The sequence below is a fragment of the Amblyraja radiata genome, chromosome 5 (assembly GCF_010909765.2).
Source record: "Amblyraja radiata isolate CabotCenter1 chromosome 5, sAmbRad1.1.pri, whole genome shotgun sequence".
NCBI classification, from domain to species: Eukaryota; Metazoa; Chordata; class Chondrichthyes; order Rajiformes; family Rajidae; genus Amblyraja; species Amblyraja radiata.
Genome location: NC_045960.1, coordinates 22824613 through 22847945, shown reverse-complemented (window position 1 = coordinate 22847945; position 23333 = coordinate 22824613). Strand labels below are relative to the sequence as shown.

The window sequence follows — 23333 nt, the reverse complement described above, 5'->3', positions numbered from 1 at the left end:
TTGCTAGTCAGCTGGCCCACCAGATAATTTGGCCATGTGTTCATTCCCCGCCGTGATCCCCCCCTTCCCCAGTGAATCCCAGCGCAGCCTGTACATCACCTCAGCCCCCACACACTGGTGTTGTTTTATACTTTACTATCGCCACCTGTACTGAGATACAGTGAAAAGCTTTGTTAGTGTGCTATCCAGTTAAATCATACTATACATGACCACAGTAAAGCCGTACACAAGTAAAATGAGTAGCGCAAAGAAAATAATCAGAGTGTAGAATATAGTGTTACAGCATTAGAGTGCTACAGTTTTTTTTAAAGTGCAAGGGCTACAATGAGGTAGGTTGGGAGCGCGGGATGGGGCGGATCGTGGTCTGATTACAGTGGGGAAGGAGCTGTTCTTGAATCTGTTGGAATGTGCTTTCAAGCTTTTGTATCTGCTGATTTACGGGAAAGGGGAAAAGAGGGAATGCCTGGGGTGCAAAGTGTCTTTGATTTTGTCGGCTGCTTTCCTGAGGCTGCGTGGTGTAGATAGAGTGGGTAGGAATGGGGCGTGGATGGGGCAGGCTGGTTTGTGTGATGGATATGGAGATGAACACTCTGAGACATGCTGAGCTTAGACCGAGAACAGAACTCCTTTGTGCACTCCCCTTGGCTGTTTGTCCCCATACCTTAGGAAGCACAAGGAAAATTGACCACATATAAAGACCCAACATTTGTCTTTACCAAAACACAATAATCAAGAGCTAGTGAGAGTGTGGCAATCAACCCTGTAGCATGATCTGTTGGGTTCCTACCTGGCAGCTTTACAAGTGAAATCTGGTAATTTCATAGGGCAAAGGTTTCAAACTCTTTTATTATCACATATACCAATTAAGGTACAGTGATATGTGAATCACCATACAGCCATACGAAGGGAAAAAAAAGACAAAGAAAGCACAAGACGCACAACTACATAAAAGTGAACATAAACATCCACCTCAGCAGATTCCCCACATTTCTCACTGGGATGGAAGGCAAAAAAGTCCAACTTCTTCCTTATTCTGCGATCGAAGCTCCTGCAGCCGGCAGTCGAAGCGGCCGCATCGGGGAGATCGAAACTCCCACGTCGGGCGATTGAAACTCCCACGTCGGAGCAGTTGAAGTTCCTACGGCTTGGAGTTCCCGAATTCGGTCTCTGACCAGAGACAGCGGGCTCTGTGATGTTAAGTCCGCAAGCACCCGCGATTGGAGCTCCGAGGTCGATCCCTGGCAAAGGGATCGCGGGCTCCGCGATGTTAAAGTCCCGTGGGCTCCCCGCGGTGGAGCTCTCAAAAGTTGGACTCCAGCAAAGGCTGTCAACTCCTCGATGTTAGGCCGCACTGTGGACGGAGATATGACACGGGAAAAAATAGCGTCCCCGTCGAGGTAAGAGATTAGAAAAAGTTTCCCCCAACCCCCTCCCCCCCCCAACATAAAGTAATCTAAAGAACACTAAAACATACATTTAACACATTCTATTTAAACACAAAGAAGGAAGGGACAGACAGACTGTTGGCGAGGTAACCATTGCTGGTGCTACCCGGTGGATGAAGTGCTATAAGTGCTGGGCTTTGGCACTAATGCACTAAAGGGACTGTTTGCATGCGGAGCTTGTTTTTAAACAGCATTGTTAATCTGTCAGCTGAACTGTTTAAGGATGGTGAGGAAACTGGAGCACTTGGAGGAGACACTTGGTGGGAAGAACATGCAAACTGGGATATATATGGACACAAAAGCGGACCTTGGGATGGGGTGGAGGAGAGCAATTTGAGACAGAGCACTCGGAGTGCTGGTGCAGGATTCCCAAAAGGTTACTTTGCAATTTGAATTGGTAGTGAGGAAGGCAAGTGCAATGTTAGCATTCATTTCGAGAGGACTAGAATATAAAGACGGGGATGTCATGCTGAGGCTTTATAAGGCACGGGTCATTTATAAGGCACATTTGGAGTATTGTGAAATGTTTTGGGCCCCATATCTGAAGAGAAATGTGCTGGCATTAGAGAGCGAATTCAGAGGAGGTTTACTCAAAAGATTTCAAGGATGAATGGGTTAATATATATGATGAGTATTTAATGGCTCTGGGCCTGTACTCGCTGGAGTTTGGAAGGATGAGGGGGAACCTCATCGAGACTTACCGAATAATGAAAGGCCTGGAGAGAGCGGATGTGGAGAGAATGTTTCCACTAGTGGGAGAATCTGGAATCACAGGGAAAAGCCTCAGAATAAAAGGACGTACCTTTAGAAAAGCGATGAAGAGGAATTTCTTTAGCCAGAGTGTTGTGAATCTGTAGAATTCATTGTTGTGAGACAGCTGTGGAGATCATTGGGTATTTTTAAAGTGGAGATTGACAGGGCCTTGATTAGTATGGCTGTCAAAGGTTATGGGGAGAAGGCAGAAGATTGTGGTTGAGAGGAAAAAATAGACCAGCCATAATTGAATGGCAGAGTAGACTTGTGCCGAATAGCCTACTTCAGCTCCTATGACATGGCTTAGTGATCTCACTGACTGAGAGCAGGTGAGCGGCTCCTGCCTCATTCCTCACGTGAAGCTAATCTTATTTTATCCTCTTCCTTTCTTACGTTCACAGGACACGGATTTTGGTTGTTTCGAGGAAGGCCGAGAAGAGTTTGATGACGTGGATCTTGATGACCAGGTCAGAGCCGCAGGGTCAAGTGAAGACAAGAGCAGAGAGCGTGTCGTAGAAAAGGGCACAGGTCCGAGAGAGAAGAGGGAGGATGATACGGGCCAAGGTGCTCCAGATGATGAGTTAGGGAAGACTTCGACAGTGCCTGGAGATAAATCTGGGGACGATCAAGCAAGCGAAGAGGAAGATGCAGTTCAGTCTGCAGAGGAGGAAGTCAGTGACTCCCAAACACAGGCTGAAAGCAGAGGAGTTGAAGCTGTAGATAGTGCACTAAATAATGAACAATCTCTTCATGTTGAAGATGAAGAATCTGCAGAAAAACCTGCTGATGTGGGTGATAATATTTCTTCTTTGGAAGACCATTCAACAAGAGAGGATGGTAGTAGCCACGTTAAAGTGGGCACGCGTTTGGAATCTAATTCTCAGGACCCAGAAAGCTCGCCTCCCACAGAGGCAGGGCGTGAAGGGCTACGTCGAGGTAACGGAGACATTCGAGGGTCAGCGGGGTTGTGGGGTCGACTGGCAGAAAATCAACTTGAATCTCAAGAAGGTGAGCTGGAAGCATATCATGAACTTGAAGGCTCTTCAGTATTAGTAACTGGATTTGGGTCAACAGATGATGCGGTTGTGGTAGATGACGAAGTGACCAGCAAAGTCACTGCATTAGATGAAGATCCAGAGTTTGATGCAGAATTGGAGACGGGAGATTTGGCCGAGTCTCTTGAGAGAATACCCTTGCTTTCGTATTTGGATACTAAATCACTCCCTGAACAAGGTGGTGTCCAAGATGAGGATGCTGTTGAAGACCATCATTCAAAATCTAGTGATGGTAACACTAAAACTATAACTCAAACTCTAGATACTCCGGAGGCTTCCATCAGTACAGAAAAAGGACAGTGGTTGGATGGAGTAACTCAAGAAATAACTAAAAATGAGGAAATACTAACTTCAGAAGATACAAAAAGGAGAGGGCTATGGACAACCCTGGGAGACACCATGTCTGCAGTTGTAAGGGGGGATGAGATAACGTCCAAGGTTACAGATCTGGACAATTCTGAAGACTTACCTGAAGACACAAGAGATGTAAGTCGTGAAGCTTATGAGGAGGAAGATAGGATCTATTTATTGAGTATGTCAGAGGAGGAGGCTGAAAATAAGCTTCTACGTTCAGCCGATGAAGCAGTTGGAACCGAGGCTGATGTAGAGGAGGGTTCTCCTGAATCTGAAGCCGCAGTGCAGGCTCTCGACACAAGTTCAGAATGGGAAACCAATCACGACACAGAGAAAGAGGAGGGAGCGGAGCTGGAGCCACTCGATGCATCCAATGTCGAGGGTCAAGAATCAGGGCAGCACCAAGAAGGTAACTTGCAAACAGAGAGTGCCACCCCCAGAAAGATGGTGGTTGACGATGAATTTGAGAATGTCCCAGAAGTAGGGGAAAGTAATCAAGAAATTGAACTGCAAAGTGACGCTGAGGTTAAATCAGGGACTGAGATGAATCAATATCACCCAGAGTTTGACCAGTCAGAACCAGAAACTGGAGTGGACAAATCATCCAAGTCTCCTGAACATGCATCCTTTGAAAGACCTGGTACTGTAATTGAAGGGTTGAAATCAAAAGATGAAACCAAGGTGGTAACAAGAGAAGGGTTTCCTGCAGAAGACATCAATACCACACTTTCACAAGGTGAAGTGAAAGCTGAGGATGGGAAAAGCTCTTGGATGAGTGGCACAGACCTAGATGACCGCAAGATGCTGAAGCTAGAAGATGACGTGGGAGAGAAGGACCCGAGAGAGATAAAACTACCTTCAGATGGTTCCGTAGACCTGGCTGCCAATAGTATTTCAGAACAAGTCCAAGAAGAGGTGGACGATGTTGACAGTTTGTATGCACCATATGCTGAAGTGCAGCCAGATCAGCTGTTAGAGGATGAAAATGCTGCAGACGCCAGAATGGCGAGGGAACATGATGCCAACGCTAATCGTGAAGATGGATTAGATGATCAGGAGTTAGATATTGATGACATGATCGTAACAGAAGAAAGTAATATCGTGGAGCCAGAGGTTCTACAAGATGGAGGAGAAGAGGCCGCAAAGGGATTTAAGGACACTACGGTTGAGGAAGATCATGAAGTAGAAAAAGAGGGAGCTCAGAACATTTACAAACAAGCAGATCAGATTGAAAGTCAGAAGGAATCAGAACAGCCCTCCCTTAGGCCCCTGGATAAGGATGGTCTAAGTACAGAGGATGAAGGCCGGTCTCAGGACTTGAAGCAACTTTCAGGGGAATTACATAAAGAAAGCAGCGAGTCCGATGAGGGTATGCAAACTGAAGAGAGTGCAGAGGGTGGGGACAGGGGGCCTGAGGCTTACCCGAAGAGTGAAAATACATCCAACCCATCTAAAGTTGAAGGGAACAAGACTGAAGAACTCACGCTAACCAGTAATGATATTGGGATACAAGACACAAGCAAAATGTTTGCAGGTCTAAAGTACCAGCAGGCTGTGGAGAAACTTATCATTTTGAAAGGCTCCTTGGGTGAAAACAGCTTGGAACTCGTGCTAAAGTATCTGAGCCATCAGCAAGTTCTGGAAGTTGAAGCTGCACTTCAGGATTTGGAAGAGGTACTAAAGCTTGCAAAGTTATCCACAACCGACAAGCACATTGAGAATACTCTTGACGATATACTGGAGAAGGCAGAGTCAAACATCCTTGACATGGTGGACAATATGTTGGACAAGAGAGCTGAAATGAACCAGTTGAAGACGGAGGAAAAAGATCTGGAGAATGATGATGAAACAATGATCCTGAATGACCTTCAGGAGGCCATATTTCAATTGAGGATTAAATACTCACCTATCAAGGAGAGCGTTGCTCTTGCCCCTGGAGAAGATTTGTCGCAGAAACGAATTCACCCCCACCATGGTAAAGGACGATATTATTTTGATGGTAGATGAAGGGGGGGGGGGGGGGGGGGGGGGGGGAGGAAGGGCGGGGGGAGGAGGGGGGTTGCATGTGTCAGTATCCGTGTGTGTGTTCTCAGGAACGTAACTATCACCTGATCGCAGAACGGCCATCGTAGCAACATACGATGCCCTGATCCATTCAGCTACACGACGCTCAACTGGAGGAAACGAGGGGGATAAACCAGCTCTTGGGAGAGTGGTTGCAAAGTCAAAGCCTGTCACAGTTCCTCTATTGTCCTGTTCCCCTTGGGGGCAGAGAGGGTCATGAGAGATTCAACGGAGGATTTTGAGGTTCTGAAGGTTGTGGATAGAGGAGTAGATTGTCAGGAACATAAACTAAAGGCAGTTGTTGAGAGAAGTGGAAGAGGGAAATTGTGGTGCACATGCCTACAAGTGTGTTGCAAGCAGATTAGATCATCATGTTTTCCAAAAAGGATTGTGCATAAAGTTCAGTGAGTTGGGGAAAACAGAGCACTGGGATTAATTGTCCAGGTCCTGCAAGGCTAGGCAAGATGGGTCAAATGCCCAAGGATGGGCCTGTAGTATGATTTGACTGGATAGTACGCAATCAATGCATCTCAGAACACATGGCAATAATATGCAAATACCAAAAAAGGGGGCAAAGATCCACAGTGTTGGGCACAAGGGGAGGAGAGAAGACCAATGGATTGATTTACTGCAGACCCAGTGCCCTGTCTAGCCTTCTCCCTTCCAAACTCCTTGCCCAAGGTATTCCAAACACTGTCCCATTCACCCATCGCCCCTTCACTTGCTGATTCCCACTGGCTCCCAGTTAACTAATGCATTAAAGTTGAAAAATCTGCCTATTTCTGCAAAGTCCACCACTTCTACAATCCGTCAGGATCTGTTCTCTATTTTAATTTTGGTTTTCTGCCCTTTGCCAAATGTAATTGGTCCTGTCTTGCCTCAACGCCCCTCACGTTCCTTGGTGTCAGTTCCGAGAAGCCTCTTTGTCTGTGCATCAGGAGCAGCAGCAGAGTGGATGGGGATGGGGCCTTCTGTTGTGCCATTTGCAGAGATTACCGGATAGATTAAAACAGCCGAAAAAGTGGCTAGTTCCGGGAAGGAGAGAGGATAAAAGTCAGCAGGAGTCTCCCCTTCCCTTGATGAGTAATACACCTGTGCTCAAGAGCTGGAGCTCAGGCTATTTTAGACTGGGTATTGAGTAATGAGGAAGGGTTAGTTAGCAGTCTTGTTGTACGTGCCCCCTTGGGCAAGAGTGACCATAATATGGTTGAGTTCTTCATTAGGATGGAGAGTGACATTGTTAATTCAGAAACAATGGTTCTGAACTTAAAGAAAGGTAACTTTGAGGGTATGAGACGTGAATTGGCCAAGATTGACTGGCAATTAATTCTAAAAGGGTTGACGGTGGATATGCAATGGAAGACATTTAAAGACTGCATGGATGAACTACAAAAATTGTTCATCCCAGTTTGGCAAAAGAATAAATCAGGGAAGGTAGTGCATCCGTGGATAACAAGGGAAATCAGGGATAGTATCAAAGCGAAGGATGATGCGTACAAATTAGCCAGAAAAAGCAGCATACCGGAGGACTGGGAGAAATTCAGAGACCAGCAGAGGAGGACAAAGGGCTTAATTAGGAAAGGAAAAATAGATTATGAAAGAAAACTGGCAGGGAACATAAAAACTGACTGCAAAAGTTTTTATAGATATGTGAAAAGAAAGAGATTAGTTAAAACAAATGTAGGTCCCTTGCAGTCAGAAACGGGTGAGTTGATCATGGGGAACAAGGATATGGCGGACCAATTGAATAACTACTTTGGTTCCGTCTTCACTAAGGAAGACATAAATAATCTGCCGGAAATAGCAGGGGACCGCGGGTCAAATGAGTTGGAGGAATTGAGTGAAATCCAGGTTAGCCGGGAAGTGGTGTTGGGTAAATTAAATGGATTAAAGGCCGATAAATCCCCAGGGCCAGATAGGCTGCATCCCAGAGTACTTAAGGAAGTAGCTCCAGAAATAGTGGATGCATTAGTAATAATCTTTCAAAACTCTTTAGATTCTGGAGTAGTTCCTGAGGATTGGCGGGTAGCAAACGTAACCCCACTTTTTAAGAAGGGAGGGAGAGAGAAAACGGGGAATTACAGACCAGTTAGTCTAACATCGGTAGTGGGGAAACTGCTAGAGTCAGTTATTAAAGATGGGATAGCAGCACATTTGGAAAGTGGTGAAATCATTGGACAAAGTCAGCATGGATTTACAAAAGGTAAATCATGTCTGACGAATCTTATAGAATTTTTCGAGGATGTAACTAGTAGCGTGGATAGGGGAGAACCAGTGGATGTGGTGTATCTGGACTTCCAGAAGGCTTTCGACAAGGTCCCACATAAGAGATTAGTTTACAAACTTAAAGCACACGGCATTGGGGGTTCAGTATTGATGTGGATAGAGAACTGGCTGGCAAACAGGAAGCAAAGAGTAGGAGTAAACGGGTCCTTTTCACAATGGCAGGCAGTGACTAGTGGGGTACCGCAAGGCTCAGTGCTGGGACCCCAGCTATTTACAATATATATTAATGATCTGGATGAGGGAATTGAAGGCAATATCTCCAAGTTTGCGGATGACACTAAGCTGGGGGGCAGTGTTAGCTATGAGGAGGATGCTAGGAGACTGCAAGGTGACTTGGATAGGCTGGGTGAGTGGGCAAATGTTTGGCAGATGCAGTATAATGTGGATAAATGTGAGGTTATCCATTTTGGTGGCAAAAACATGAAAGCAGACTATTATCTAAATGGTGGCCGACTAGGAAAAGGGGAGATGCAGCGAGACCTGGGTGTCATGGTACACCAGTCATTGAAAGTGGGCATGCAGGTGCAGCAGGCAGTGAAGAAAGCGAATGGTATGTTAGCTTTCATAGCAAAAGGATTTGAGTATAGGAGCAGGGAGGTTCTACTGCAGTTGTACAGGGTCTTGGTGAGACCACACCTGGAGTATTGCGTACAGTTTTGGTCTCCAAATCTGAGGAAGGACATTATTGCCATAGAGGGAGTGCAGAGAAGGTTCACCAGTCTGATTCCTGGGATGTCAGGACTGTCTTATGAAGAAAGACTGGATAGACTTGGTTTATACTCTCTAGAATTTAGGAGATTGAGAGGGGATCTTATAGAAACTTACAAAATTCTTAAGGGGTTGGACAGGCTAGATGCAGGAAGATTGCTCCCGATGTTGGGGAAGTCCAGGACAAGGGGTCACAGCTTAAGGATAAGGGGGAAATCCTTTAAAACCGAGATGAGAAGAACTTTTTTCACACAGAGAGTGGTGAATCTCTGGAACTCCCTGCCACAGAGGGTAGTCGAGGCCAGTTCATTGGCTATATTTAAGAGGGAGTTAGATGTGGCCCTTGTGGCTAAGGGGATCAGAGGGTATGGAGAGAAGGCAGGTACGGGATACTGAGTTGGATGATCAGCCATGATCATATTGAATGCCGGTGCAGGCTCGAAGGGCCGAATGGCCTACTCCTGCACCTAATTTCTATGTTTCTATGAAAGCTTGTTGGGAACTAACTGGGACAGTTGACAGAGACCATGGAATTCAGCCAATGACTATGCTACCACACCTCTGCAAGAATGCTGGTTTGTGTCTGATCACAAGTAAACAGGGGCAGGAGTAGGCCACCTGGCCCCTCAATCCTGCCCTCCATTCAATGCAATCGTGGCTGATCTGTGCTCGTCTCAACTCCTCTCCTGTGCCAGTTCCCCAGAACCCAAATTTTTTTTTTGATCTTTCAAATATTTATCCATCTCCATTAAATATTTCTAATCATACCAATTCTACCACTCTCAGGCAGAGAATTCCAGAGATTCCCCACCTTGTTGGAGCAGAGGTTTCTACGTACTTTAGTTTTAAAACTATTGGTCCCTTATCTGGTATTTATTTCCCCTTGTTGAAGACTCTTTCGCCAATGAAAAAAATCTCACCTATACCCAATCAAGCCTCCTTCGGATCTTGTAAGTATGAATAAGGACACCACTCATTTTTCTGAACTCAAACGTTTCTTTTTATTGTCTGATAGATTCATTGGACCAAGGCAAGCAGGGAGCACCAGATGGGGAGGAAAAGGAGGAGGAAGAGGAAGTGGAGGAGAAGAAAGAGGAGAAAAAAGACCAGCTGGAAAAAAGTCTGCATTCTCCGCTTGTAACGAAGAATGTATCACATTCAGGGGGAAAGCAGGAGCCGAGCGCAGTTGAAGGGTCACGGGGAAATGTGGACTCTACAGAGGCTGCAGCGTCTCAGGAGAGAGAGGAGGTTAAAGAGACTGCAAGGGAAACATCTTCTCCAGAGAAGGACGGGGAAAAAGAGCTTCCTTCTGTAAGCAGTCCAGAGGGTGGAATAGGTCGAGCACAGGAGGAGGCTGTGGCAGAACCAGCAACTCCGCGTGTAACACAGAGACGTACCTGGGGAGAGGCTGAGCAAGTGGAGGCACCTCCTCTGAACATTACAAAGAGGATGGAAGAGGCTGGGAGAGAGTCTTCTCCAGAGGGAGGTGCTGGACATGACGAGACAGGACAGAGCAAAGGCAGGGAGCATGCGAGAGGAACAGGCTCTCCGATGGTCGGAGAAGGAGCGCAGGAGGAGGAGGTGGTCCGGGGAGGGTCTGTCCTGAAAGCTGAGGACGAGGAGGCGTCGCTGGGAAAGTCGGAGGGGATGGACGGTGGGGGCGACAGTCCCCCGAGTGAAGAGCAGCAAGAGATGGGCGATGTGGGTGAGGCCACAACCGAGGGTGTTGCTGAGAGGGCTCGTCTGGAGGAGGCGAGAGGTAGGTGCATAGTAACTCACTGCTGGCTACAGTAGTTCTTTCCCACACACTCCCCTGTACAACCTTCCCTTTTGTGAGTCCATATCAAACCCACATGGTGATTTCAGGGGAAGTACTTGATGAGCAGTACAACACCTTGGGACATCCTGACGCCGTGAAGGGGGTTAAAATCCTGCTCATCTCCAGACCAAAGCAGATTTAGACGTTCCAGGGACCATGATATGGTTTAGTGACTTCAGATCTTGAGGCATTTGAGGAAAGATGTTCGAATCACTGCATGTTAAGGGCCTGTCCCACTTAGGTGATTTTTTTTAGGCGACTATGGGTGACTGCCGAAAAATGTAACATGTTGAACATTTTTTGCCGACAGTGGCAACAATTTGGGTTGTCGTAGGTGCTGTCATAGGTTGCCGCCGGTGCTGACCGGTGAATTCCATTGTCCTGGTCGCTGGCAGTCGCCTAGCAACTCGTCTAAGTGGGACAGGCCCTTTAGGCTTTTGATATCAGAGACTGGACAGGGAGGAAATGATTGCTTCCAGGTTGGGAGTCTGTGACCAGTCGGGGTGTGGCAGCGATTGGTGCAACTGTTCACAATCCATATCAGTCATTTAACATGGAACAGTACAGCACAGGAACAGGTTCCATGGCCCACAATGTTTGTGCCGAGCACGATTCCAAGATAAACTAATCTCATGATCCATATCTCTGCAGTCCCTGCATATCCATGTGCCTGGGCTCAGAAGGGTTCTGACCCCAAATGTCACCTATCCATTGTTCTGCAGAGATGCTCAGACTGAAGAAGGGTCTCGACCCGAAACGTCACCCATTCCTTCTCTTCAGAGATGCTGCCTGTCCCGCTGAGTTACTCCAGCGTTTTGTGTCTAGCTGAAGAGATGCTGCCTGACCTGCTGAGTTAATCCAGCACCTTGTCGTTTTGTGTAAACCAGACTCTGTAGTTCCTTGTTTCTACCTGAGCATTTCCTTCATTGTCTGTTTTTATTTTAGATTTCCATCATCTGCAGGTTTTAATTTAGAACGGTGAGAGATCATGGGTCTCCGCAGGGCCGGAGTGCTCTGCACATGAATCAAATTGGTAACAAAAGAGAGCAGCAGGAGGAACTCTGCGGTTCAGGCAGCATCCGTGGAGGGAAACAACCTAGCTTGGATGGGTCATTTTGATCGGCATGCCGAATTGGGCCAAAGGACTTGTTTCTGTGCTGTACATCTCTGACCGTCGCTGTTTCTGGTTGGGATCCTTCATCTAGACTGAAAGTGTAGGGGAGAAGTAGGCAGCACCACGGGCTGGGAGATAGGGGTGAAGCAAGAGCTGGCAAGTGGGTGGATACAGGTGAGGAAGGGTTGAATGGCACATAACAGCCAGGTGGGGGAGGGATTATGGGGTGAAGGCAGGAGAATGGAGTTGAGAGGGAAAGATAGATCAGTCATGATTGAATGGCAGAGTAGACTTGATGGGATGAATGGCCTAATTCTGCTCCTATAACTTATGAAAACTGCTCATTGAAGTAGAATATTTCTAGTGCCTGAAGAATTGATGAACATAAATTTGAGGCAATTGGCAAAGAATTTGGAAGCAAAATGAGGAGAGGTTCCAGTGCAATAAGCGATTAGGATTTGGAGCATGCCATCCATAACACAAACTAATCTTCACCCCCTACCGCTTCGACCATCTATGCCATGCTGCCTCGGGGAAGCAGCCAACATCATCAAACACCATTCACACACCCGTCATTCTCTCTCTTCCCCGATCCCATCAAGATACAAAAGCTTGAAATTACATACCACCACATTTAGGAACAACTATTTATTTGCTGTTATTAGACTCAACTAATCATATGCTAGGAGTGCAATCCCAATCCTCCAATCTGCCAGTCGCAGGCCTTGTACATTTTCCTTATCTGCACTTTCTTTGTAGCTGCAACACCCTATTCTCCACTTTGTTTATTTTCCTTTTTGCACTACCTGACATAGGGTGCGATCTTCTTGGAGAGCAACCAAAACAGTTTTTCACTATTTGTCCCACGTGACAATAATAAACCAGTATCAATAGACTAGTAATCTTGCAAAGAAATTTGCATAAATACTTAACCTAGAACAGTACAGCACAGGAAAATGTCTTTAGGCTTACAATATCAGTGCCAAACGTGATGCCAAGTTAAACTAATCTCTGCCTGCATGTGATCCACATTGCTCTATTACCTGCATATTCACATGCCTGCTTCCATCACCACCCCAGCAAAGGGTTCCAGGCGCCGACCACTCTCTATATAAAATACTTGTCCCGCACCTACAGTGCATTCAGAAAGTATTCCGACCCCTTCACTTTTTCCACATTTGTCACGTTACAGCCTTATTCTAAAATAGATTAAATTCATTTTTCTTATCATCAATCTACACACAATACCCCATAATAAAAAACCAAAAACAGGTGTTTAGAAATGTTTGCAATGTAATTAAAAAGAAATAACTGAAATATCACATCTACATAAGTATTCAGACCCTTTACTCAGTAATTTGTTGAGACACCTTTGGCAGCGATTACAGTCTCAAGTCTTGGGTATGATGCTATAAGCTTGGTACAACTGTATTTGGGTAATTTCTCCCATTCTTCGCTGCAGATCCTCTCAAGCTCTGTCAGGTTGGATGGGGAGCGTCAATGCACAGCTATTTTCAGGTCCCTCCAGAGATGTTCGATCGGGTTCAAGTCCGGGCTCTGGCTGGGCCACTCAAGGACATTCACAGACTTGTCACAAAGCCACTGCTGTATTGTCTTGGCTGTGTGCTTAGTGTCATTGTCCTGTTGGAAGGTGAACCTCCGCCCCAGTCTGAGGTCCAGAACGCTCTGGAGCAGGTTTTCATCAAGGATCTCTCTGTACTTTGCTCCGTTCATCTTTCCAGCGATCCTGACTAGTCTCCCAGTTCCTGCTGCTGAAAAACATCCCCACAGCATGATACTGCCGCCACCATGCTTCACCGTAGGTATGGTATTGGCCAGGTGATGAGCGGTGCCTGGTTTCCTCCAGACGTGACGCTTGGCATTCAGGCCAAAGAGTTCAATCTTGGTTTCATCAGACCAGAAAATCCTGTTTCTCATGGTCTGAGAGTCCTTTAGGTGACTTTTGGCAAACTCCAAGCGGGCTGTTATGTGCCATTTACTGAGGAGTGGCTTCCGTCTGGCCACTCTACCATTAAGGCCTGATTGGTGGAGTGCTGCAGATATAGTTGTCCTGGAAGGTTTTCCCATCTCCACAGAGGAACTCGAGCTCTGTCAGAGTGACCATCGGGTTCTTGGTCACCTTCCGGACCAAGGCCCTTCTCCCCCGATTGCTCAGTTTGGCCGGGCGGCCAGCTCTATGAAGAGTCCTGGTGGTTCTAAAGTTCTTCCATTTAAGAATGACGGAGGCCACTGTGCTCTTCAGGCCTGCAATGCTGTAGAAATTGTTTTATACCCTTCCCCAGATCTGTGTCTCGACACAATCCTGTCTCGGAGGTTTACGGAGAATTCCTTCGTCTTCATGGCTTGGTTTTTGCTCTGACATGCACTGTCAATTCTGGGACCTTATATAGACAGGTGTGTGCCTTTCCAAATCATGTACAATCAATTTAATTTGCCACTGGTGGACTCCAATCAAGTTGTAGAAACATCTCAAGGATAATCAAGGAAACAGGATGAACCTAAGCTCAATTTTGAGTGTCATAGCAAAGGGTCTTAATACTTATGTAAATGTGATCTTTCAGTTATTTCTTTTTAATTACTTTGCAAAAATTTCTAAACACCTGTTTTTGTTTCTTCATTCTGGGGCATTGTGTGTAGATTGATGATTAAAAAAATTAATTTAATCCATTTTAAATTAAGGCTGTAATGTAACAAAATGTGGAAGAAGTGAAGGGGTCTGAACACTTTCTGAATGCACTGTAGATCTATAAACCGTCCCCCTCTCACCTTAAACCTATGCCCTCTTTTCTTACATTTCCACCTGGGAAAGAAGTCCTGACTATTTACCCTATCTATGCCTCTCAGGATTTTATATACTCCCATCAGATCTCTCCTCAACCTCTGACACTCCAGAGAAAACAATCGAAGTTTGGCTCAAACTGTCCTTATAGCTAATACCTCCTAATCCAGGTATCATTTTTGGTAAACCTCTTCTGCACCCTCTCCAAAACCTCCGCATCCTCCATCCTGCAATGGGGTGACTAAAACTGCACACAATACTTGGAGGGGGGAAATAAACGAGCACTCCTTCAGTTGCCCTTCAGAAGAGCCCACACGGATTGAATGGTCTGAGCAGCCACTTGCACTCTGCCATTTATCGTCCAGTCTCTTGAGCACTTGACAATGTGGCAACTGAGCAGGGACGGGCAGCTCTCCCACGGTGCCGGTAGAAAATCCAGGTACTCAAAGAAAATTCTGGTGACTGCACTGCAGAAGTTGCTGCATTTCAAACAAAATAATAATAATAATAATGCACTTTATTGTCATTGTAAATACATACAACAAAATTTCAGGCGCACTGTGGGTGCCCAGCAAAACTCCAACGTAACAGATAAATAATAACGACAATGGAAACAAGTTCAGAGTGATGGCCTTGGGGTAGAAACTGTTTGTTAATCTTGTGGTGTGTGATTTGATGGACCTGTAACGCTTTCCTGAGGGCAGAAGGGCAAACAAGTGATGTGCGGGATGAGATGAGTCCTTTAGTATGCGTGATGCCTTCCGCAGGCAACAAGAGCTATAGATCTCTTCCAGGGCAGGCAGATGCGTGTTGGTGATCTTCTGGGCTGTATTGATGACTCTCTGCAGAGCCTTCTTGTCAGCCGCAGAACTGTTGCCACACCACACCAGGATGCCATGTGTCAGGACACTCTCTATGAAGCAACGGTAGAATGACACTAGCAGCTGTTGTGGCAAGTTGACTTTCCTGAGTGATCTTCAGAAGTAAAGTCGTTGTTGTGCCTTCTTTACCAGGGAGTGCATGTTAGTTGACTACCTGAGATCTGCTGAGATGTGGGTGCCCAGGAACCTGAAACTGGAGACTCTGTCCACTCTTTCTCCGTTTATGTGGAGTGCGGGATGGTCACCCTACTTCTTCCTGATGTCAATGATGAGCTCTTTTGTTTTCTTTGTATTGTTCTCTGAGCACCAGCCTATTAACCTCTGTACCTCCTCTCTCTAAGCTGACTCATCGCCCTCAGTGATCAGCCCCGCCACTGTCGTGTCGTCTGCAAATTTAATGATGGTGTTCATGCTGTGGGTCGGTAAGCAGTCGTAGGTATAGAGGGAGTAGAGGAGGGGGCTCAGCACACAGCCTTGTGGAGCTCCTGTGCTGAGTGTCAGAGTGGGGGAGTGGTGAGGTCCCATCCTGACTGACTGTGGCCAGTACGTTAGGAAGACCTTAATCCAAAGGCAGATGTTGTGTTCGAAGCCTAGGTCGGACACCTTGGAGACCAGTCTACCGGGTATGGTTGTGTTGAATGCAGAGCTGCAATCCACAAATAGCAGTCGTGCGTATGCTCCCCTTTGTTCCAGGTGGAGCAGTACAGTATGGAGGGTAGTGGCAATGGCGACGTCTGTTGATCTGTTTGCTCTGTACGCATATTGGTGTGGATCTAGGGTTGATGGGAGAGCGGCCTTGATGTGCTTAAGGACCAATCTCTCCAGGCGCTTCATAATTATTGGTGTTAGTGCAACCAGCCTGTAGTCGTTGAGGCAGGCTATGGCTGTCTGCTTCGGAACTGGCACTATTTCCAATATTTTTAAGTATGTGGGGACCATGCGTTGTGCCAGGGATTGATTGAAGATTTTTGTAAATATACGTCAGTTAGCTCAACAACACAGTCTCTGAGAACCCATCCTGGGACTCTGTCCGGACCGGCTGCCTTCCGTATGTTAATATTCCAGCGTATGTGTGTGACAACAGCAGACTGTATGATGAGTGTCTGGCTGTTGGGTGCTGGAGCTGGAGTAGTGGGCATGACCGTCTCTCTCCTCTCATGGCGGTCAAATAAGTGGTTGAGCTGTTCTGCCAGAGAGGCACTGTTGCTGGTGGCTGAGTTGGTCTTGTTTTTGTAATTTGTGATGTGTTGTATATCTTGTCATACGCGATGGGAGTCTGAGATGTTGAAGTGACTCTCTATCCTTCCACCTAAACACAAATCGAACCAGGATTCCTCAAACACAAATCCAGCCAGGTACTAGAATCTTCCACCTGAATGGACGGGTGAATGTGATGTTTCCTGTTCGCAGTTGATTCATTCACTGTTTTGTGTTCCATGTGGAATGTCAGGGTCTCCGGCCTCCCAGGAAAAGAGTCAGTGGTTGCCGTGGGTTATCTCCGCACTGGAAGGGGTCATCATGGCTACCAGCAACACCCTGGGACCGGTTGCTCATTCCCTCTCCGAATCCGTAAGTACCTCTGTTTATTCTTCCCCTTTCGGCTTCCCGCTGGTGTGCGCTGCTGTGAGTGCCAGATATTTGTGGTAATTTAGTCTCTGATAATTCTCATCCTTGGTGTGTGTTGAGGTCCCAAACCTGACCTACTCCTCATACAACAACAGTAACCAGCATACAGATTCTTGATTAGCAAGGGTGTAAAGGGTTATGGAGAAAAGGCAGGAGAATGGGGTTGAGAGGGAAAGATAGATCAGCCATAATTGAATGGCGAAGTAGATTAAATGGGTTGAACAGCCTAATTCTGTTCCTAGAACCTACAAACTTATGAACATGTAGTCTAACTTGTCGTAACACCCCACGGGGTTGTCAAACAAGTTGGCACTGAGACACAAGGAAATCCCTGAATAGTGACAAAAATCTCAGGCAAAGGAGGTTTTGGGGAATATCATCTTTCAGCAAGGTGGAGAGGTTTAGGGAAGGAATTCCAAAGCCTGGCACCTGGGCTACTCAAAACATTGCTGCCATTGGTAAAGTACTTGTTAAATTGGGGGGGAGCCCGAAAATGAGGAGCTCTGCTTTCTGACTTCAGACAACACAGAGGGAGGCCATTCAATTAATTGCTCCGTTCTCAGCAAAGCCATCCCATCAACCCCACATCCCCTTTACTTCCCTTGTAACCCTGCCTCTTACTTCCTCTCACCAATTTCGCTTTGATTCTTTAACCACTTACCAACACTAAAGGGCAATTTACAATGGCTACCTGCATATATTTGACATATGGTAGGAAACTGGGGCACTAAGGGGAAACCAATAGTGTCACAGGAGAGAGCGTGCAAACTCCACACTATCCGTACCCAAGGTCAGGATCGGACCTGGGTTACTGGAGCACTGTACTGCCCAAAATTGTATTCATCAGTTTGAAAATAAAGACGTCAAGCCAGGCATAGAATGATACCTGTTCTGCTGTACCCTTCCACAACATGGACTACCACTGCCGGCACCTCAAGGCACCAGATAGGGACTTCCCACAGACACCGAACCACCAGATGGAATCCCCACAGAGCACCAGAGGGACTACTACAGACACCATACCGCTAGAGAAGGGCTATGCACATTCACATCAAAAGGGACTACCCACAGGCATATCGCAGCACCAGAGTGTTCTCCAATTACACAGGTAGGCAAACCAACCAGTTTTGCATCCCTAAGGCCAACAGCGCCCTGGCTCCAATAGTCAGACCAGGTTGACAACTAAAGCAGGCACACTATGAACACTGTCATGGTAAGAGGTTAGCAGGAGGAAAGAGGTTCCTTGAATAAGAGGAGTCACATCTTCACGGAGTCACAGGAATCTCTAAGCATTGACCTGCCGAACTGGAGGAGCTGCAGCTGGGATGGCACTTGAGTTTTTTGTGCGGGACAATGTGAAGGCCCAGAATTCTTGGCTGTCCTTTCGAGTATTTCCTTGACCTCATTTGCCGCTTCAGAGCCAAAGGGTTTGGAATGGAAATGAGTCATCCCAAAGGACAGCCTAAGAAAAAGGATGTAGGAAGGAAATGCAGATGCTGGTTTACACCGAAGATGACACAAAATGCTGGAGTAACTCAGCCTGTTGTTTCCTTCAACGAATTGGAGTCATCCAGAGCTGTGTGGCGCTGTAGTTGGGGTGCAGTCACTGTGGAGCTGTTGTCAGTGAGGCGCTGTAGTTGGGGTGCAGTCACTGTGGAGCTGTTGTCAGTGAGTGGCGCTGTAGTTGGGGTGCAGTCACCCCGGAGCTGCAGTGGATGGCGCCGTCGATGGAGTGCAGTCACTGTCTCTGTGCTGTCAGTGTGTGGCGCTGTAGTTGGAGTGCAGTCACTGTCTCTGTGCTGTCGGTGGATGGCGCTGTCGATGGAGTGCAGTCACGGTCGCTATGCTGCCAGTGGGTGTCGCTGCAGGCGGAGTGGAGCCATCCGGAACCGTTGCCGGCAGGGGAGTCAATGTATCGGTTGCAGTTCCCGTGCAGCGCGCGCCGCTTCCGACGACGCTCTCCGTCGGTTGACGTGTTTAACGGGTTTAACGTGAAGGAGCCGGCACCGATTGTTGCGTCAGAAGCCGCGGGCCGAACCAGGCCTCCTCGAGCGCGGCTGCTCAGTGTCCGTCCGCGCGGCCGCCATGAGCGCCTCTGTTGTGAGCGCCGGGCCCCCGACAACGACAACGCCGGGGACACACGCACTCGGGACCCTTGCGCTCACCATCGGCCAGGTGAGGATAGCGGGGGCCGGCAGCAGGCTCAGCTGTCAGGCCGCACAGGGGCTGGCGCTTGGCCCGGCCCGGCCAGTCCCATGTTGACAGCTGGATCAGTGAGAGCCGGGCGAAGGGCAGCGGGCTGCAGGCTCCACAGTGTGTGTGGCTGCTGCCGCTTGACCCGCCGAGCTACCCCAGCACTTGGTGTGTTGGCCAATATTGCAGCATCTGCAGTTCCGTGTCTCTCTGAGTACCGGGGTCCGAAACGTCACCCTTTCCAGTGTCAGCTGTCTGTCCCGCTGTGTCACTCCAGCATTTCGTGTCTTCCTTCACTGTAAATGTGTGTCTCTGAATGTACAGAGATCACTGTAAATGTAATGTGTGTGTCACCTGAACCATTACAGTGCAAAGCTTTGTTTTGCGGACTGTCCAATCGAATCAACCAATGAGTACAACTGTTAAAAGAGTGGAACGATCGCAGTCAATAATCTTCTGGGATCGCATGCAAAGAGTTGCCATGCCCCGCAGCATCTTGCACCTATCTAGTCTATCAAGGGTTAGAAAGCTGTTAAAGTTATCATATTCGTTCAAAGGGCGGTGGATGTCTCACATTCACTGCTTGATTGGGTAGTGGAGGCAGGACCCTGGGGGTCTCAGTCGTTTGTCAGTTCTGGCATAGATAATAGAGCTACATAGAAACCTCCTATGATTCTATGAATACTTGAGATTTGCTTGGGAATCGAAACCCAGTGGATGCTCCTCCCTGTGGCAAACTCACCCCAGAACCGCAGCTCAACTACCCTCTGCACAGCACCAATGTTCACCCAGGAACATCAGCACAGCTGCGCTCCGCACTATGCCAATACTCGCCTAGTAAGCGCAGCCCAGTCACACTCTTCACAGCACCAAGACCTCACCCCAGAACCGCAGCCTACCCTCCACACTGCCTAAACACACAGCCGGGAACCTCTGCCCATTCTCACTCTGCCCTGTGCCATTGTTTACACCGAGACCACAGCCCAACCATGCTCCGCACTGCGCCAACACTTATCCAGAAATCAAAGCCCAGCCGCACTGCGCCAACATTCGCCCCAGAACCGCAGCCCAGGCGTGCTCTGTTCCTAAATATACCTACGGTCACTGTGTATGCTGTAGCTGTAGATGCTTCAAATTTACTGTCAAACTATCTGGCAGGGTGCCCCATCACCACAACATCCTGCAACCACCAGAATCCTGCTGGATGCTGTGAGAGGGGGCCCTCCTTGCCAGATCCCTTCTGAACACTCTGAGTTCCACTGTAGAATGCACATTGTCCTTGGGATGGCTGTGATGAGTATGAGACACCCACCTCATTGTGGACTGCATACTTTGCAAAGATGGTCAGGAAAAGGATGTGAACAGAGGTCTGTCTCGCTGATCTATGGGTTGTTCCCGGAATTGCATAGTTTAGTTTAATTTATTTTACTGTTATGTGTTCCGAGGTACAATGAAAAGCTTTTGTTGCATGCTAACTAGTCAGCGGAAGGACAATAAATGATTACAATCGAGCCATTCAGTGTACAGATATGGGAATAACGTTTGGTGCAAAATAAAGCCAGTTAAATCCGATCAAAGGTAGTCCGAAGGTCTCCAATGCAGTAGATAGTAGGTCATGCCAAGCCAAACGTCTAACTGAAATGTGATGGTCTTCCAGTACAACGAGATGTCCATAAATGCTTCCAGCTAGTGCAATCCAGGCTGCAGGAGTACGTGCCCTGAATTTGGTGCAGCTGATGCAAAGGTTTTGTGGGGCAAGACTGCTGTCTCAAGTCCTACTGACATTGAACACTTGAGGGGCTAAGCTATATGTAAAAGGCTTTCAAACATGAACATTTTGTATTGTCCTATGGGGGCCATGTGGGTAGCAATAGTGCTGTGTATACAGAATGTGCACATGCTACAAAGGAATAGAACCAATAACACTATTGATGTATAGACTGAATGATACATAGTCGTAGAGTCATACAGCACGGAAACAGGCCTTTTGGACAAGCTTGAGCCTTTTTGAATATACAGAAGACCTGCGCTATTTTTTGTTGTTGCTGTAAATGTATTGTAAGTGTGTGAATGTATTTACATTCCCATGGTTATCTTATGTAATTCTACCCGTAATATTGATATGTGTTTGTGTGCATGTCTCCAGGGTAACATAAACTGTATTGTTAAGGTAATTCGATTAATATATAGGGAGCAACTTTATATATTTTTTGGCCTAACCATGCGTGCAAATCTACCTATATTAACTTTATAAATTGACTGTTAGTGTGGCTGCATGCATGTGGGTTGTTGCACTTTAATGGTGATCTTTTAATTTTTTGTTGATTTTTGTGAAAATATACCTGTGGTGACTTTATAAATTGGTGTTGAATATAGCAGTGTTTTATTGGAAATTTGTTTTTAAAAACATATTGCTAATGCAGCTATGTGTCTTCCTTCGATGTCCTATGAGTCCTAGCTCCATGTGAGCATGAGTAATAGAAGCAAGAGTGGCCATTTGACCTTTGGTATCTACTTCAGCCTTCAATCAGATCACAGTTGATCTTTTACCTGCACTTATCCCATGTCTCATGATTTCCTTAATATCCTTGCTCTTGTCGTTCTGTCTTGTTTGTGCTCACTGATCTTCTGTGGCCATCTGTGGTGGAGAATTTCAAGAATTTACACCCTACTGAATGAAGAAATGTCTTCTCATTTCTGTCTATAATGGCCTAGACCTGGATTTGAAGTTGTGATCCCTGGATCTGGTCCTCCCAGTCAGTAGAGCAACATCCATCTTTTCAAGCCCCTTCAGACATTTGTATACATCAATGAGATTACCTCTGAATTTGAATTTGTGATTATGGGCCCAGTCTGTTTCATCACTCTTTATAGGGCATCCCCATTCCAGGAATCAAGCTGTACTTTGTGCCCATGTCTCGTTGGTAACATGCTACTGTTAATGTCAATTATACATTAATATACATATAGTTACTTAACACTAAACATAAGTGCGAATCTCATAAGTAACCCTGTGTGTTTACAAGTTTTTTGAGTTATTGGTAACTTCATGAATATAATGTTAATTGAGTCAAGTCTATATGAATTTATTCACGGTTGTACTGTTGATGTTGCAGATGTGTGTGCATGTCTCTTTACGAATGTGAACATGTTTAAACATTGACAGAACATGCTTATATGAAGAAGGGTCTCGACTCGAAAGGTCACCCATTCCTTCTCTCCAGAGATTACTCCAGCTTTTTGTGTCTATCTTCGGTTTAAACCAGCATCTGCAGTTCCTTCTTACACATGCTTATATGAGTGTTATATTGATTAACTAAACCAAGTGGGACCCATTGGGTCCCGTCCCCTCAACGCGCACGTTGTGGGGGGGGGGGGGGCCTGTGACGTCACACACACACACACACACACACACACACACACACACACACACACACACACACACACACACACACTAACCGCCCCCCACAAGCGCACACACTAACTGCCCCTCCACATGCGCGCACACACTAACCAATACAATACAATACAAATTTATTTGTCATTTGAACCTCGTTGAGGTCCAAATGAAATGTTGTTTAACCAACTGTTAACCACCCCCACACACACACACTAACGTCCCCCCCCTTGACTATTATTACTATTATTCATTCACTCCTTTTACCCCAACCCCACCCTATCCACTTATGGATAGCCCCCCAACTGCGCAGATGCGGTTAGAGAGCGAGAGGGAGGGGGTAGAGAGAGAGAGAGAGCAGAGGGAGAGGCAGGGCGAGGGCAGAGGCAGGGAGAGGGCAGAGGCAGGGAGAGGGGAGCTTGTTGCCTTTTGGGACTAGGGTTTCCGGGTGTCCGCTGCCTTTTGGAGCTGGAGTTTCTGATTTGCGGCGTCTTTTGAATAACCTGGGAGGTGACGTCAATTGAAGCGCGTGGAAGATTCTGTGAGACGGCTCGGAGCAGACCCATTGTGACGTCATCAGCAGAAGCAGGTTGTTTTAAATTCAGTCTTTTGACGATTTTCACCTTTAATCTGTATTGTCAATAAATAAAGGATGAAATCTTCAGATAAGGTGATCCCGGCCTCGACGGGAAAAATGTCAACCGGAATATGTAAGAATGTTATCGTTACCGCGTATTTTTATCGCGAAGATGTAAAGACACACACATGTACACACGCATATACATGCGCACAAGATCAGACTTTTAATTGGTGTATATTATATGATGATGATAGATTT

The 23333-nt window shown here is 46.8% G+C and overlaps 1 protein-coding gene across 5 annotated transcripts in view; it reads left to right on the top strand.

Annotated features, from left to right (window-relative positions):
* Positions 1-23333, top strand: part of mia3 (MIA SH3 domain ER export factor 3) — a 77812-nt gene that overhangs the window by 13080 nt on the left and 41399 nt on the right. For 3 of the 5 annotated variants that reach the window (XM_033020753.1, XM_033020751.1, XM_033020750.1), the window contains exons 4-6: positions 2600-5582; positions 9681-10424; positions 16730-16848. In XM_033020753.1, the coding sequence (XP_032876644.1) occupies positions 2600-5582; positions 9681-10424; positions 16730-16848 (3846 nt within the window). The remainder of the gene's footprint in view (positions 1-2599; positions 5583-9680; positions 10425-16729; positions 16849-23333) is intronic. The other 2 variants (XM_033020754.1, XM_033020755.1) reach the window with 2 other exon arrangements.